We start from the raw sequence: 16848 nt of genomic DNA, 5'->3' as shown, positions 1-16848 counted from the left end.
TATCCATTATTCTACTGATGGTCACTTTGGCTATTTCTAGTTTTAGGTATTATGAATAAAGCTGCTTAACTAAATTAATTAATTAATGCAGTTTAAATAAAAATCCTCATTTTTTTGTGTGGAACTTGATAAAGTTATTCTAAATTTTAAATGGAAGTGCAAAGGCCTAAGAATAGCCAAAACAATTTCTGAAGATTTTAAAAAGGAGGCAGAGGCACTCATCCTACCAAGTATCAGTAGTTACTATAAGGCTACAGTCTTTAAGACAGAGTGGAACTGACTGAAAGATAGACAAATAAACCAACACAACTGACTCGAGAGTTCACAAACACCCTTCTGTGTCAGAAGACAGAGGTGGGAAAAGGATGGATAATTAAAAGTATGGTGCCGGAGTAACTGACTGTCTGCATGGAAAAATAATGAAAGTAGATTCATACATCATACTATACATGAAAATAAATTCCAGGTGGATTAAAGGGCTAAATGTAAAACAAAAACATCAATAAAACAACAAAAATAAACTTTATAACTTCTACAATAAACTACTGGAAAGTATTTATAAACTCAGGGTTAAGAAGAACTGCTTAAACAAGACTCCAAAAGCATAAACTGTAAGGTAAAACACTAATAATTTCACAATAATATAAAATCAAAACCTTTATGGACAAAAAGAAGTAACAAAAAATTGGGGAGGGAGTGGGCAACAAACTAGGAGATAATTGCAATACATATTACCAAGAAAACACTAGTATTAAAAAATATCAATAACTCTTTAAAAAAAAAAGACAATACATTTGGAAAATGGACAAAGGAAATATGCAAAATAAGAAAAGTTAATAGTCAATAAAGTTCTGACATGATGCTCTATCTTGTCTTCCCTCACTGGCTGGAACCTCTTGCTCAGACAAGCAAATTAAACCAACACTGAGACACTGTTTCATACCCATCGGACTGGCAAAAATGAAAAACAATTGACAATATCAAATGTGGTGAGGATGAGAAGCAACAGGCACTCTAGTACACTGCTTGTGGGAATGCAAATGAATTAAACTATTTGGAAAGACACTTGAGATATCTAGTAAAGTTGAAAATGTGCCTATCTTTGCCCTCCAATTCCCCTCCTGGTTATACCCTCAAGCAGTGTTTTTGTTTTGTTTTGTTTTTTTAAGCAGTGCTTTTCAAACTGCGGATTTCCACCTGTTGGTGGCTCATGAGTAGTTTTTGTTTCTGTTTTTTTAATAAAATGGAATAAAGTAAAGAGATTAGAACACATGAGAGTGTGTCACTTGCAGGAGGAGTTAAGTATTGCTTCATGAGAAATTATTATTTTAGTTATATGTGCATCTGTTTATTCTAGATCACAATGTATTACTGTGGGACACTGTCAAAAGAACTTTGAAAACCAAAGCCAAGAGATCTCTCAATGTGTACAAGAAAACATATAAAATAATTTTCATTTGCAGCAATTGTAAATACCAAAAAATTATAAACAACCTAAGTGTTCTCCCAATATACAACATACTTAGATAATGAATGGAATACTAAATAACAGTCAAAATGAAAACATCTAGCCACATTATCAACATAAATGAATCTCAGAAAAATAATACTGAATGAAGTACACACTGTTAGACAAAAAATATCAGAGTGATACCATTTATATAGAATTTAACACATGCAAAAACAATGTTAAATATTGTTTACTGATAAAACACATACAAAAAAATATGAAAGACATGTAAGAGAATGATAAAGACCAAATTCAGAATAGTGGTTACTTCAGTAGAGAGAGAGAAGGAAATAGGATTAGAAAAAGCAGTAACCAGCTACCCCTCCTGCTCCGTTTACCTTACACTTCATTATATTCTTCAGAGCCATCAGTGCTTTATGAAATTATTTTACTTTATTATTTGTACCCTTCTCTCCACCACTGGTCTGTAAGCTCCTTTAGGAGCAAGCTCTTGCCAGTCTTTGTTCACAGTACTATATATAATAATATAAGGCATATAATATTGATAATTCCTCAATAACTGTTGAATGATTCAGTGGTAAATCATTTCTACCAGTTGGGCCTCAGTTTCCACATCTGCCACATGAAAGGGTTAAAGTTCTTTGCTAATCTTAAAACTATGACAGGGGCTTCCCTGGTGGTGCAGTGGTTGAGAGTCTGCCTGCCGATGCAGGGGACACGGGTTCGTGTCCCGGTCCGGGAAGATCCCACATGCTGCGGAGCGGCTGGGCCCGTAAGCCATGGCCGCTGAGCCTGCGTGTCCGGAGCCTGTGCTCTGCAGCGGGAGAGGCCACAACAGTGAGAGGCCCGCATACCGCAAAAAAAAAAAAAAAAAAAAAAAAAAAAACTATGACAGTGCAGTACAGTAATGTCGCAAAACTGTGCCTCAAAAGCATCTTCCATCCTAGGAAAGAAGTTGAACTGGATTTATTGTGTTAGGATGCCCTCTTCTGGGAAGTATAAAAATTTCAAAACAAATATTTCACAAACAGTTTATGTGTGTTTTGTCACTAAGCCTTATTTTTAAATTCACCATTCCAGAAATACACAGTAGATAACACCTGATAGGAATAAGTTTATTTTCATTGCAGCTGTCTTCTTCACCTTAAATACAGCATAAACTAAAAAAAATGTAGTATTTTGGCCATTTCTGATCATTGATTTCCTGTCCAGCTTTTCCTAAATATCTTCTAACATCAGTGTTCCTTATACAATATTAGACCCATCCAAGCATGGTCTACATGTAGTCTTCCACACAGTGCTTAATATACAATGTAAATAGCAAAGAGAATGACACAAAGTATCACTCAGCTTTAAGTCATTTAGAGGCCCAGAAGAAAACCTCAAAACCTGGGCTTCCCTGGTGGCACAGTGGTTGAGAGTCTGCCTGCCGATGCTGGGGACACAGGTTCGTGCCCCCGGCTGGGAAGATCCCACGTGCCGCAGAGCGGCTGGGCCCGTGAGCCATGGCCGCTGAGCCTGCACGTCCAGAGCCTGTGCTCCGCAACAGGAGAGGCCACAACAGTGAGAGGCCTGCGTACCACAAAAAAAAAAAAAAAAGAAAAAGAAAACCTCAAAACCTTAAATTGGATTAAGATGATCCAGGATTGCTAGTGCCCTCAGGCATTTGGTAGAAGCAAACAAAAATCTTCTCTAGAGGCGGATAATATTATTCTAGTTCCCAAATTATTTCTGAAAATGGTTTTCCAAACACACACACATCCAGCATTCATCCAAATATAACCAATATGTGAAGAGAAAAACCAACATGAACAAGAAACAGCACTAGTAACATATCACAGGAACAGACCCATAGGCACTTCAGAAAGTAAAATGACTAAATGGCCTGTAAAATCATAACTCTTACTTTTCTCATAGATATTAACAAAAAAAAATATTTTTTCTATAATAACTGAAAACTGTAATACTGCAAATTTGGGAGGGAGAAAAAAAACACTAGAAATTCTAAAACTAGAAAACAAAACCATTACCAAAACTAATAACTCAATGGACAGACTTAAAATCACCTTAGACATAGCTGAAGAAAAAAATTAATAAACTGGAAGACCGTCTGCAGAAACTACATAGAATGAAGCATGAAGAGACAAAAGGGTAGTAATACAGAACAGAAGGAAAGAGACATAAAGGCTTCAATATGAAGACTAATATATTTAATTGGAGTCAAAGAAGGAAAAGAGACGGAATGGAGGGGACGCAAAACTGAAGCAAAATGTATGGCTAAGATTTTCCAGGATTGATGAAAGACATCAATCCAAAGATTCAAGATGTTTAAAGGAACTGTAAACAGAATAAATGAGAAGAAATCCAGAGCCAGCTATATCACAAAAACTAAAGACAGAGAAAATCTTAAAAGCAGTGGAGGAGGGGTCTGTGTGGGAGATAACCTTCCAAGGAACAGCTGTTAGAATGAAAAAGCTGAATGCTCAAAAGCAAGAATGGAAACCAGAGACAGTGGAAGAGCATCTTCAATATGAGGAGAGAAAATAACTGCCAACCTAGAATTCCACACCTAGGGAGACCATCCTTCAAGACTGAAGGTTAAATAAAGACATTCTCAGGTAAGCAAAAACTAAGAGACTCTACTACTAGCAGAACCACGCTGAAGGAAATAAAATGGTATCTTTAGGCAGAAGAAAAATTCTCAGAAGGCAAGTGGGATATAAGGGGGAAAATTAACATTGACTATGTATAAAACAAAAATAATGTCGTATAGGGCTTAAAATATACAAAGAATTAACACACAGAACAACAACAGCATATAGGTCAGAAGCAGGGGAATGAAATTCAAGTGTTCTAAGAAACTTGCATTATCCCTAAAAAGAACAAAAGTACCATTTACATAAGACTCTGAAATAAGTGAAGGGTGTATATTTCTAGGTGTACCACTAATAGCAAAAGTATGCATAACTTCCAAACTAACAAGAAAAAAATGAAACAAAAACTTTTCAATCACTCCAAAAGAAAATTGAAGGAAAAGTAAACAGAACAAGTGAGACAAAGGGAAAGCATATAGTAAACATGATAAATTTAAACCCAAATATATCAGTGATTACATTTAATGTAAATGGACTAAATGCTTGAGTTAAAAGTGAAGAGTGGGGACTTCCCTGGTGGCACAGTGGTTAAGAACCTGCCTGCCAATGCAGGGGACACAGGTTCGAGGCCTGGTCTGGGAAGATCCCACATGCTGCAGAGCCACTAAGCCCGTGCGCCACAACTACTGAGCCTGCGCTCTAGCCTGTGAGCCACAACTAGTGAACCCGCATGCCACAACTACTGAAGCCCACGCACCTAGAGCCTGTGCTCTGCAACAAAGAGAAGCCACTGCAATAAGAAACCCATGCACCACAACGAAGAATAGCCCTGCTCGTGGCAACCAGAGAAAGCTCGCGTGCAGCAATGAAGACCCAATGCAGCCATAAAAAAAAATTAATTAATAAATGAATGAATTTTTTTAAAAAAGTAAAGAGTGCTGGAATGGAGGAAAAAACAAAACCAAAGTTTTTATCACTAATAGTACGTGAGTCTGCAACTTAAGTCTCAGTGTAATACACGTACAAGTTATAAATTTAAGGCTTAAAAAGAAATCATGAAGATATGATGACAATAAATGTGAGTGCCTGTATCCTAGGTTCTTTCAGATAAGCACAGTATCAGAGTTAAGCCAAAAATGAAGAGCTTCCAATACAAACATTACCTGCAGCAGCCAGATGGGCTGTTACCTCATCAGCCGCTGTGGAGTTGAGTATGTCTGAATCATCATACGAGGTGTCTTCAGGAGAAGAAGGTGAGTCTTCATCAGCACTCAACATACTGTGTTCAGTGTAGGTAGCCACATGGACCTGCTGAACTTGCTGGGCCACTGCATGGGCTTCTATGGTAGCCATGTGTTCAGTTTGGGTCACTCCGTGTTCCTCCATGAAGATCTACTGTCAGAAAAAAGGCAAAGAACAGGATTCAGTGTGTAATATATTCCAATGCTTAAAATAAGAGATATTTTCCTCAAGAGCAGAGGAACTCTGACATGCCTTTGATTTTACTACATACCTCACCACACCAAGTCGTAGGAAATGGGGAGCATCATTCCAATGACATAAAAATAGAATATTTTCCTTGTGTGAAACTATTTTGATAGTTTTTTTTTAACCAACTGTGTGATTTTTATTGATGGGCGACAACTTTATACTCCTAGCTATCACTAACTGTGTACAATTAGAGACGCGGCATCGTAGAAGAGCAGACAGCAGAATTAGACAGCAGACGCAGGGAATTATCAATCTTCATTATTTTGCCCATTTTTCATTATGTGTACACAGAAGCACGAATGCAATTTGAAATCTTTTAATGGCAATAAAGTTACAATCACCCACCTATGTGACTGACATCTTAACTCCAAATATTTGATCTGCAATGTGTACGTAAGCAGCTTCTCGTCGCACAATTATTAAAATGTATTTTTCCTATTAGGAACCAGCAACTTATTTTTTGTGTTGGTTTATCTTTTGAAGTAAGAACTATTTCTTCTCTGATAACTGGCTCATTTTTATCATTTATCAAAAACTAAAGGCTGGGCTTCCCTGGTGGCGCAGTGGTTGAGAGTCCACCTGCCGATGCAGGGGACACGGCTTCGTGCCCCGGGCCGGAAAGATCCCACATGCCGCGGAGAGGCTGGGCCCGTGAGCCATGGCCGCTGAGCCTGCGTGTCCGGAGCCTGTGCTCCGCAACGGGAGAGGCCACAACAGTGAGAGGCCCGCGTACCGCAAAAACAAAACAAAACAAAACAAAAAACTAAAGGGCGAGGGAAGAAAGTGTGATGGATTAAAAATTTTATTTTTTTAAGGAAAGATAAAATTCATTTTCACAAATTTACAAGTGTTGCTGCTGGTGCAGGATTTATTCTACTATGCAGTTGGACTGGGAATCAAATGCAAGTTCCCCTTCTTACTCAGGAACGGCATTATTTCGGAAATGTGGGTTTTTGTGTATTTGCTTAAATCAAGTGACAGTCTGTCTCAACCAGATGGAAATTCATTGTGCTAATTTTATACCTCAAGTCACAAAACAATAAATATCCTTGATATTATATATAATGATAAAAAAGATATTTAAAAGATCCTGGTGACTAGCATATGACACTGTGGACATAAAAACAGTAAGTAAGGGCTTCCCTGGTGGCGCAGTGGTTAGGAGTCTGCCTGCCGATGCAGGGGACATGGGTTTGTGCCCCGGTCCGGGAAGATCCCACATGCCGCGGAGCGGCTGGGCCCGTGAGCCATGGCCGCTGAGCCTGCGCGTCCGGAGCCTGTGCTCCGCAACGGGAGAGGCTACAACAGTGAGAGGCCCGCGTACCGCAAAAAAAAAAACCAAAAAGACCCCCCAAAAAACAGTAAGTAAAATACTTAACATTTTCTTTATATTTCAAACACAAATGGGAGTTAAACATTTTGTCCCCAAAATGTGATTATTCAAATTGGTTTTTCTGCTTATAGAACTGTGTTTCTTATAAACCCTGAAATGATGCAGTAGTAAGATAAAGGTTTGCTCTCCTAGTGTACTTATGATCTGTCCCCTCTTCTTCCTCCCTAACCTACAGAGAAGTATATTAACCTTAAAAATTTTTTTGAAGCATACGTACATACATATGATTTAAAATAAAAAGAGGTTCGCAATACATATATTATTCTTTGACAATATATCTGGACTTTTTTTTTTTTTTTGCGGTACGCGGGCCTCTCACTGTTGTGGCCTCTCCCATTGCTGCTGAGCACAGGCTCCAGACGCGCAGGCTCAGCGGCCGTGGCTCACAGGCCTAGCCGCTCCGCGGCATGTGGGATCTTCTCAGACCGGGGCACGAACCCGTGTCCCGTGCATCAGCAAGCGGACTCTCAACCACTGCACCACCAGGGAAGCCCTATCTGGACATTTTGACATGTCAAAACATACAAATCTACCAGATCTTTCTAAATAGCCAAAGAACACTTCACTGTATCGATGTGCAATAATTATGCAACCAATCACCTACTGATATATAGGAAGGCAGCTTTCAAATTTTTGGTATTGTGAACAGCAGTGAAGTGAACATCCTTTTATATCAAACTATGCATACTGGTCCTCAAAAAAGTTTAAGAAGAATTACCATATGATTCAGCAATTCCACTTCTGGATGCTATGCTGGGAGAACTGAAAGTAGGGTCTCAAAGGGCTATTTGTACACCAATGTTCATAGCAGCATTTTCACAATAGCTAAAAGGTGGAAGCAATCCAGCTATTCACTAACAGATGAATTAGTAAGCAAAACGTGGACATACATACAATGGAATGTTACTCAGCCTTAAAAAGGAAGAAATGGAAACTAGGAAGAGAGGGGATCTTCCTCAAATTGATAAGAAAAAAATCTACAAAAAATCTACAGCTAGCATCATACTTAATGGTGAGAAACTAGAAACTTTCCCGCTAAGATGAGAAACAAGATAAGGATGTCCCCTCTCATCACTCCTTTTTGACATTGTACTGGGATTCCTAGCCAATGTAGTAAGACAAGAAAAAGAAATAAAACTGTCTTTGTTCACAGATGACATGATTGTTTATGCAGGAAATCCAAAAGAATCAATAACAATTAAAAAAAAAACCTGGAACGAGTAAGTAATTATAGCAATGTTGTAGGATACAAAGTTTATATACAAAAGCCAACTGCTTTCCTATATACCAGCAATGAACAATAGAATTTACCATTTACATTATCAACCAAAAATATGAAACACGTAGGTATAAATCTCACATAACGTACAAAATCATGAGGAAAACTATAAAACGTTGATGAAAGAAATAAAGAACTAAAATAGACAGATATTCCAGTTCATGGATAGGAAGACTCAATAATGTCAAGATGTCAGTTCTTCCTAACGATCTATGGATTCAATGCAATCCCAATCAAAATCCCAGAAAGTTATTTTATGGATATTGACAAATTAGTTCTAAAGTTTATATGGAGAAGCAAAAGACCCCGAATAGCTAATACAATATTTTATTTATTTATTTATTTATTTTTGGCTGCGTTGGGTCTTTGTTGCTGCACGTGGGCTTTCTCTAGTTGCAGTGAGCGGGGGCTACTCTTCCTTGCCGTGTGTGGGCTTCTCATTGCAGTGGCTTCTCGTTGCAAAGCACGGGCTCTAAGTACATGGCCTTCAGTAGTTGGGGCTCACGGGCTCCAGAGCACAGACTCAGGAGTTGTGGCACAGGCAGCATGTGGGATCTTCCCGGACCAGGGATCGAACCTGTGTCCCCTGCATTGGCAGGCGGATTCCCAAGCACTGTGCCACCAGGGAAGTCCCTAATAAAATATTGAAGGAGAGGAATAAAGCTGGGAGACTGACACTCCTTGACTTCAGACTCACTATAAAGCTACAGTAATCAAGGCAGTGTGGTACTGGTAAAAGAATAGACAAACAGATCAATGAAACAGAATCGAGAGCCCAGAAATAGATCCCCATAAATACAGTCAACTGATCTTTGACAAAGGAGCAAAGGCAATACAATGGAGCAAAGATAGTGTCTTCAACAAATGGTGCTGGAATACTGGACATCCACCTGCCAAAAAAATGAATCTAAACACAGACTTAACACCTTTCACAAAAAGTAACTCAAAATGGATCATAGACCTAAGTGTGAAACGCAAAACTATAAAACTCCAAGAAGATGACACAGGATAAAACCTAGATGACTTGGGTATGGTGATGACATTTTAGATATGACACCAAAGGCACGATCCATGAAAGAAAGAACTGAAAAGCTAGACTTCATTAAAATTAAAAACTTCTTCTGCTCTACAAAAGACACTATAAAAATAATGAGAAGACAAGTCACAGGCTGGGAGAAAATATTTGTAAAAGACACATCTGATAAAAGACTATGTTCCAAAATACAACTCTTAAAACCGAACAATATTGAAAACAAACAACCCAATTAAAAAATGGCAAAAGACCTGAATAAGACAGCTCACCAAAGAAGACACACCTATGAAAAGTATGTGAAAAGATGTTCAGCATCATATGTCATTAGATAATTGCAAATTAAAACAATGAGATAACACTTTGCACCCATCAAGAATAACTAAAATCCAAAACACCAACACCAGCAAATGCTGATGAGGATGTGGAGGAACAGAATTCTCATTCATTGCTGGTGGGAATGCAAAATGGTACGGCCACTTTTGAAGGACTGAGCCTCAATTTCCTCATCTTTAAATTAGACATCCATCTCTGAGGATATGGTTTTCTTAATTGTGTGCAAAAGATTTTGAGTCAGGCATCTAAAAAACCTTTCTTTATTCTATTAATTCCAACGGCTCAAATACCACTCTCTAAAACATTAAAATAAGGAAATTATAGGGAACCAATGCCCCTAACATAATTTTATGAGAGTGCACAAAATGGAGAATGGACCCGACAATGATTCCTCTGAACAGATATGAAAAGCAAGATGAATGCCCGGGCAACATGTAATGAACTGTGATTCTAAACATCACATCCAAATAAAAAGGCATATCTGTCTATTATCTGGAACCAGTGATGTTCAGCAGATTAGTCAACACTCCATTTAAAAAAAATCATTCCCCCAAACAATAACAACATGGTAGCAATTTTACTAAAACCTGTTTCTTAGCCTGGATCATCACCTGGGATGCAACAAATACTTCATCTAAAGGTTCTTCTTTAATATATGATCTATAAGGGATCGGAGGAGGGGCAGTTTTGTACAGAGGAGTTCCTACTTTTGCCATTATCGACCAGCAGGCGTGGGACTAAAGATAATTAATGGAAGAGAACTCAGAAAAACAGATTTTCTGGTCAGGAGCACGCTGGTAGCTATAGTCAACAATACCTAAGGAGCTACTGGAATTTGGATAAAATATCTAAGGGCGCTAAATTTAGTCTAATCCACACATAATGAGATTAAGTGTAGAGTATTTTAAAAATCAAAGTTGGAAGAGCAGTTCAGGATACTCAATCAAGGTATAACTAAAAGTAAGAGAAAGCCTTAGTCTCATCAATAGCATTACCATATCAAAAGAAAAGCTGCAAGAACCGCCTACGGGAAAGTCTCAGAGCAAGACAGTGTCTACAGCCAAAACGAGGGACAGGAAAACCAAGAGGCTCAACTTAATTCCTAGACATGTCCAGAATCTAAATTTCATAACTAGGATAGAAATTTTACTCAACACAACAGCCTTTCCCAAAAAAGCCCAAAGCCAAAGAAATATTTGATTCTCGGGCAGACAACGGGTAATAGGTCAAAATTTCACCAGAGCAGGAAAAACTTTAAAACAACTGCACAGGGGCTTCCCTGTGGCGCAGTGGTTAGGAATCCGCCTGCCAATGCAGGGGACATGGGTTCAAGCCCTGGTCTGGGAAGATCCCACATGCCGTGGAGCAACTGAGCCCGTGAGCCACAACTGCTGAACCTGTGCTCTGGAGCCCACGAGCCACAACTACTGAAGCCTGGGTGCCTAGAGCCCGTGCTCCGCAACAAGAGAAGCCACTGCAATGAGAAGCCCGCACACCGCAACTAAGAGTAGTCCCTGCTCGCCGCAACTACAGAAAGCCTGCGCGCAGCAATGAAGACCCAATGCAGCCAAAAATAAAAAACAAACAAAAACTGCACAAGAAAGTTTAGAAATAGTCTTGCCTTGAGTGAGGCTAACTTCCTAATTTGGAGCATCTAAAACTAATTTATGACTGCAATCACATAATATTTTTCATTCCAATGTTGATAAAATTTATAAATGTTCATTAATATTAATAACAACCCAAGAAACCCAGTTAATAATAATGCTTTTATACAATATGTGAGAAAAACAAGCTTTACCACACAACTTCATAATGATTTGAGTGTGAGTGAATGGTTTTGTGAAAACAATATTCTAAGTTCACTGAAGGCAGGGCCTGGGTACATAAAGTCTCTATGAACAGCAGCCATCATAATTTGTTCCTTAATAAATGCTTGCGGGTAACTGGCTGCACATTATACTTAGTAAAGCTAGACCCAGGCAATTACAGTTTCCACAATTCTCCCATAAGGTTGTGCTGGCCATTCATCTCATCTCTCAGCTTCCAAGCCCTCTATTCTATACTTGTTCTGAACTGCTCTATAGCCATCTCTGGGTTGGGTCAGCCAACCTTATTTACCAGACTTGTCTGCCAGCTTCACGTTAGGTTTTACCAGGGGGAGGCAACAGGTTAAGATGGGAAGAGGCGGGGAGAAGAGATTTTCTTGATGTTTTCATTCTTATTAAAGTTGCTCCAACAAGAGAGGACAGCCTCATGTGCCGACTCCAGCTGTGTCTCTTCTCCCCTGCTGGTTGAGTACCAGCTGCCTGGCATCCACGTGGAGGTGAGATTACCTGCTGTGTGGGGGCCCCTCCGAACTCCTAGGTTCTTCTATTCCATTCCCCCAGCCCAAGGGGTGGTTATTAAAATCTGGATTACTTTTGCTCTTTTAGTCTTCCAACACCTGTGTAACCAATTACATTCTCTGAAGTACCTCACATGGTTTACTGACTGATAACAAAGGGAAGAAAATATGTACCTTTCTTGAAATTACTCATAGAGTGCTGGTAAGCAGCAAAACTTTACATTGATTTATATAAGTCAATACAATAAAATGTATTGACATTTTTATACTATCAGTAAAGTGATTCTAAGGACATTTTTATAAGGCTACCACTAGGGTTTGTTTCCATATGCCAATGGAAGTTGAATACAAAACCTTGAGTTTGATTAATCATTAAAAAGAGGCTAAGTTAGAGAGTATAAAATGCCTCAGGAAGAGAGAAATGGGACACAGAAGTGAGAAGGGGGTACAGACAGAAAAAGAAGTAGGAGATATACAAACACAAACTTTGATCTGTTTATGAGTCTGTCTTACCTGCTCTTTAAATAAGATACTTAATAAGTCTAACATTCCAGCAAACCACAAAATCAACATCACAGTAATAAAATAAGTGCTTTTTTATGGAAATAATAGTGACAAACAATCACAAAAAGATTTTTCATATTATTCAATGAATATACGGGGTCTGATATTTGGACAAACCAAAGAAAATTGTGGTAGCAATGGCAGCTTTGACCTTCATCTACCACTCTAAGTTCTTGGCAGACTATATGGAGAGATCTATGCATATCTGCTGAAAATCAATAGTAGGTACTAACTATAATTTCCAGTGTGGCTTGCAGAGATTTAGAGTTTTGTTTTCTTATTATACAACTAGGCCCAAAGAATCTAGTACAAGAGCATGCCAAGAGTATGCAAAGTGTCCTCTCCAACCCACCTCATTCCTGCTTAAAGGCTTATCCTCACTTCCATAGCAGGGTGGTTAAGAGTGCAAACTCTGGAGCCATAGTACTGGATTCGAATCCTTGCTCTGCCACTCACTACCACCTTAGACAAGTCCCAATTGACTCCTATGCTTTCGTTTCACCACATAAAAGGGATTAAAACAGGACATGTATATAATAAGTGCTAGATAAGTGTAACCTATTACTAGTGGTAGTACTATTCCACATAAAGACAGATAAAGCATAGAAATGTCAAAGGGAAAGTTACATGAGAGAAAAAAATGCTTATAAATTGGGAGAAAAAAATTTATACATTGGGAGAAAAAATGCTTATAAATCACAAACTAGTTTTGACCATACAAGGACCTGTATCAGAACATAGTTACTTTCTGAAGTACAGACCCTTTTGAGGATGTGTGAAAGCTACAGAACTCCTCCCTAGAAAAATGCATATACACACAAAATTTTCCAAAATATTTCAACGTTCTTGGACTCAAATCACAAATAGGTTATTTCATGATGATATAGCTATACCAAAGCTGAAACACTAGAGGGTGCCACAACCAAAGAAAAATGTAAAGAAAGCACAGGGAATTTCAAGCTGCTTAAAATTCTTCAACTGGAATAAACATCCTTCCACAGAAAATAGTTAGGTCAATCTACTTCACCAAATACTTCAAAATACATCAACTCTCCTATAGGCTCTAGATCAGCACTGTTCAATAGAAATTTCTGTGATGATGGAAATGTTCTAAATTTGCACTGTGCCAAACAGCAGCCACCAACCAATGTGGCTACTGACATGAAATGTGACAACTGCGACTAAGGAACTACATTTTAAAATTTTACTTAGGTTTAAATAATTTTAATATAAATAGCCACATGTGGCTGTGACTATCACAATGAACAGTGCAGTTCTTCTACATTCTAGTTGTAAGTTTTGAAATTACTTGTTTCTAATTGTTGTTAAAGAAATTTCTAATACAGTAGGTTCATACAATATTTCAAGCAAATCCATCCCTTGGTGAAAATTCAACACTGCAAAGATAGGAGAAAAGACTGTCCGTGTCTCTCCCTCACCCTGCAGGTGTTCACAATCAAAAGTAAAGCTTTCTTTTACTCATTATAGAAACCCTGCCTACCCAATTCCCTGACTGTATTTCTTAAAGATCCTGGGTTAAAAGAGCTTAAAAAAAAAATAAGTACAAATTGATAAAGTTAACTTAGAAGGCTTTTGCCTTTAAAAAAGCCTTTTCCAGGACTTCCCTGGCAGTCCAGTGGTTAAGACTCTGCGCTTCCAATGCTGGGGGCGAGAGTTCAATCCCTGGTTGGGGAACTAAGATCCCACATGCCATGCGGCATGGCCAATAAATTTTAAAAAATAAAATAAAAAAGCCTTTTCCTTAAAAAATAAAAAAATCATATTCGAGTGATAATATCACCAAGGGCTAAAGGAGCACTGGGAAGAGAGGACTACAAGGACATCGAGTAGGTACCATGAAAAGGAGGACAGGGGCTTCCCTGGTGGCACAGTAGTTGCGAACTTGCCTGCCGGCGCAGGGGACATGGGTTCGAGCCCTGGTCCGGGAAGATCCCACATGCTGCGGAGCAACTAAACCTGTGCACCACAACTACTGAGCCTGCGCTCTAGACCCCGTGAGCCACAACTACTGAAGCCCGCGTGCCTAGAGCCCGTGCTCTGCAACAAGAGAAGCCACCTCAATGAGAAGCCCGCGCACAAAAAACGAAGAGTAGCCCCCGCTCACCGCAACTAGAGAAAGCCCGCACGCAGCAATGAAGACCCAATGCAGCCAAAAATAAATAAATTGAAAAAAAAAAAAAGAAAGAAAAGGAGGACAGAGTCTTTAGCCAGGAGTTCGTCAGGTGCCACAATGAAAGGAGACTGCAGGCTGAGGCAACAGCTTGTGAAAGCACATGGCACAGCAAGAGGACATGAATGAACACCCAGACTCAGGAGGAGTCTGGGGACCAAAGGAACAGCTCTCAGCTGCCTTTACACCAGAATCTTTCTTTACACTGTAATTTAACCTTCTAAAAATAAAGTGATTCTAAGAACACTGATGCTGACCCACCTGCCAAAGAGAAAAGTGGTCTCCACATTACAGCTTACAACCCTGTGTCTGTCACAGTGCCCTGAGTGAGAAGGTACCTAATGAATGTTGATGACAATGATAAAAATGATTAGAAAATGCATTCTCAAATATTCAGATGCTTATTAACAGCTACAAATATAAACAAAAAGCAGGTAAGTTGCAGAAGCTATCCCTGGATCAGAAACATGGTGGATAGGAAGTTTAGTAATGCCTAGGCATTTGCAAATGGGTAAGAATGCAGCTGGTTCTCTTTGCAGAAAAATCATTTCTCCACAGCTGCTCCCCAAATCACCAAAAAATAAGGAGCTGTCATGTGATAGCAGGATTAGAGGCTCCCTCAATTTCCATTAAGGAGAAATAACATAAATTGCCCCAAGACTCACCCCTCAATCTCATGAGCACAAAGGACACTTTTATTCAGATCCTGCTTACTGTGAAATGTAGCATTGTTGCCTGGCTGCTTCTGTGGTGGGCCTCAATCCTGCTGGATTTGCCTTTATACAACCAACATTCAGTTAAAGCTGTTTCTTAGATTCTTCAATACATGATTTTTCTTTTGAGATAACTGAACTAGGATAATATTTCTGGATAATATTATGAATGTATAAGTGTCAATACTATGGATCTAGGAATTTCTGCAATTCAATCATTCATTCATTCCACAAATATTTACTGAATTCTTATCAGGTACTCCTAGATTAGTTTAACATCAGTATTCCAAGAAAAACTATGACTGGCAATTCTAATTTTTTATCTTTAGTTTAAAAAATGTATTATCATAAAAGTGACACATGTTCTTTTTGGGTAAATGAGAAAATACAAGTCAGAAAAAACCAAAAAAGAAACAGAAATCACCACCACCTGAGATAGCTACATTACCAAATTAACAATTTGGTATACATGCTTCTAGCATTTTCCCCCTGAGTTTCTTAGATGCTTTTTTTTAAAACAAAAGTGAGGCTGTTGTGTATATACTGTTGTAGAAATATTTTAAAATTTAATATAGAACAGAAATTTTCATGTTATTAACATTTTACATCATTTTTTAATGTTTACAGAGCATTCCCTATAAAAATGTACAGTAGGTATTTTACTAATTCCCTAAAGTTAAATCATTTAGGTTGTTTCCAATATTTCACTATTATAAATACCACTGTGATGACAAGTTTGATATTCAATAAATATCTGTTGAATAAATGAGTAAATGAATAGTTTACTAAGTTAAGTCTTTAAGTACATACCCAATTATTTCCTTAGCTTTTAAGAGACATAAAACTTTCAGTAGGTCTTCCCTGGTGGCACAGTGGTTAAGAATCCGCCTGCCACTGCAGGGGACATGGGTTTGAGCCCTGATGCGGGAAGATCCCACATGCCAAGGAGCCACTAAGCCCATGCGCCACAACTACTGAGACTGCGCTCTGGAGCCCGTGCGCCTAGAGCCCGTGCTCCACAACAAGAGAAGCCACCGCAATGAGAAGCCCGTGTACCACAACAAAGAGTAGCCCCCGCTCGCAACTAGAGAAAGCCCTGCGCAGTAACGAAGACCCAACGCAGCCAAAAATAAATAAGTTAATGAAATAAATTTAAAAAAAAAAACAAACTTTGAGTGATCGTATAGTTATGATTCTGGACATGCTAGAATCATTCTGTGCCTGGACATGCAGGCACAGAAAGGTAATGTGATAAAAACAGTAATCTAAACATAAAGGTGAGCACATAATACTTGTGGGATGCAAGACAAGATAAAAATATTAACCTTAATGATGTAAAAGTAGAGTATGGCTCCCAGAAGCTGGAATATAGAAAGAGGGTAGTGCAGGAGCACTTATAATGCCATTCTACAAAATGGCAAGTTGAGAAAGTTTAAAGT

At 38.7% G+C, this 16848-nt stretch overlaps 1 protein-coding gene across 10 annotated transcripts in view; it reads right to left on the bottom strand.

Annotated features, from left to right (window-relative positions):
• The window catches only part of NRF1 (nuclear respiratory factor 1), a 136171-nt gene that overhangs the window by 84006 nt on the left and 35317 nt on the right, over window positions 1-16848 (bottom strand). For 7 of the 10 annotated variants that reach the window (XM_079932660.1, XM_079932659.1, XM_079932666.1 and 4 more), the window contains exon 2: window positions 5229-5460. In XM_079932660.1, coding sequence (XP_079788786.1) covers window positions 5229-5451 — 223 coding nt within the window. In that variant the 5' untranslated portion in view covers window positions 5452-5460. Of the gene's footprint in view, window positions 1-5228; window positions 5461-14957; window positions 15244-16848 lie in introns of those variants that run through there. The other 3 variants (XM_079932664.1, XM_079932665.1, XM_079932661.1) reach the window with 3 other exon arrangements.

Source organism: Stenella coeruleoalba, assembly GCF_951394435.1.
Source record: "Stenella coeruleoalba genome assembly, chromosome: 9".
Classification (NCBI taxonomy): domain Eukaryota; kingdom Metazoa; phylum Chordata; class Mammalia; order Artiodactyla; family Delphinidae; genus Stenella; species Stenella coeruleoalba.
This window is presented reverse-complemented; position numbering and strand designations above follow the sequence as displayed.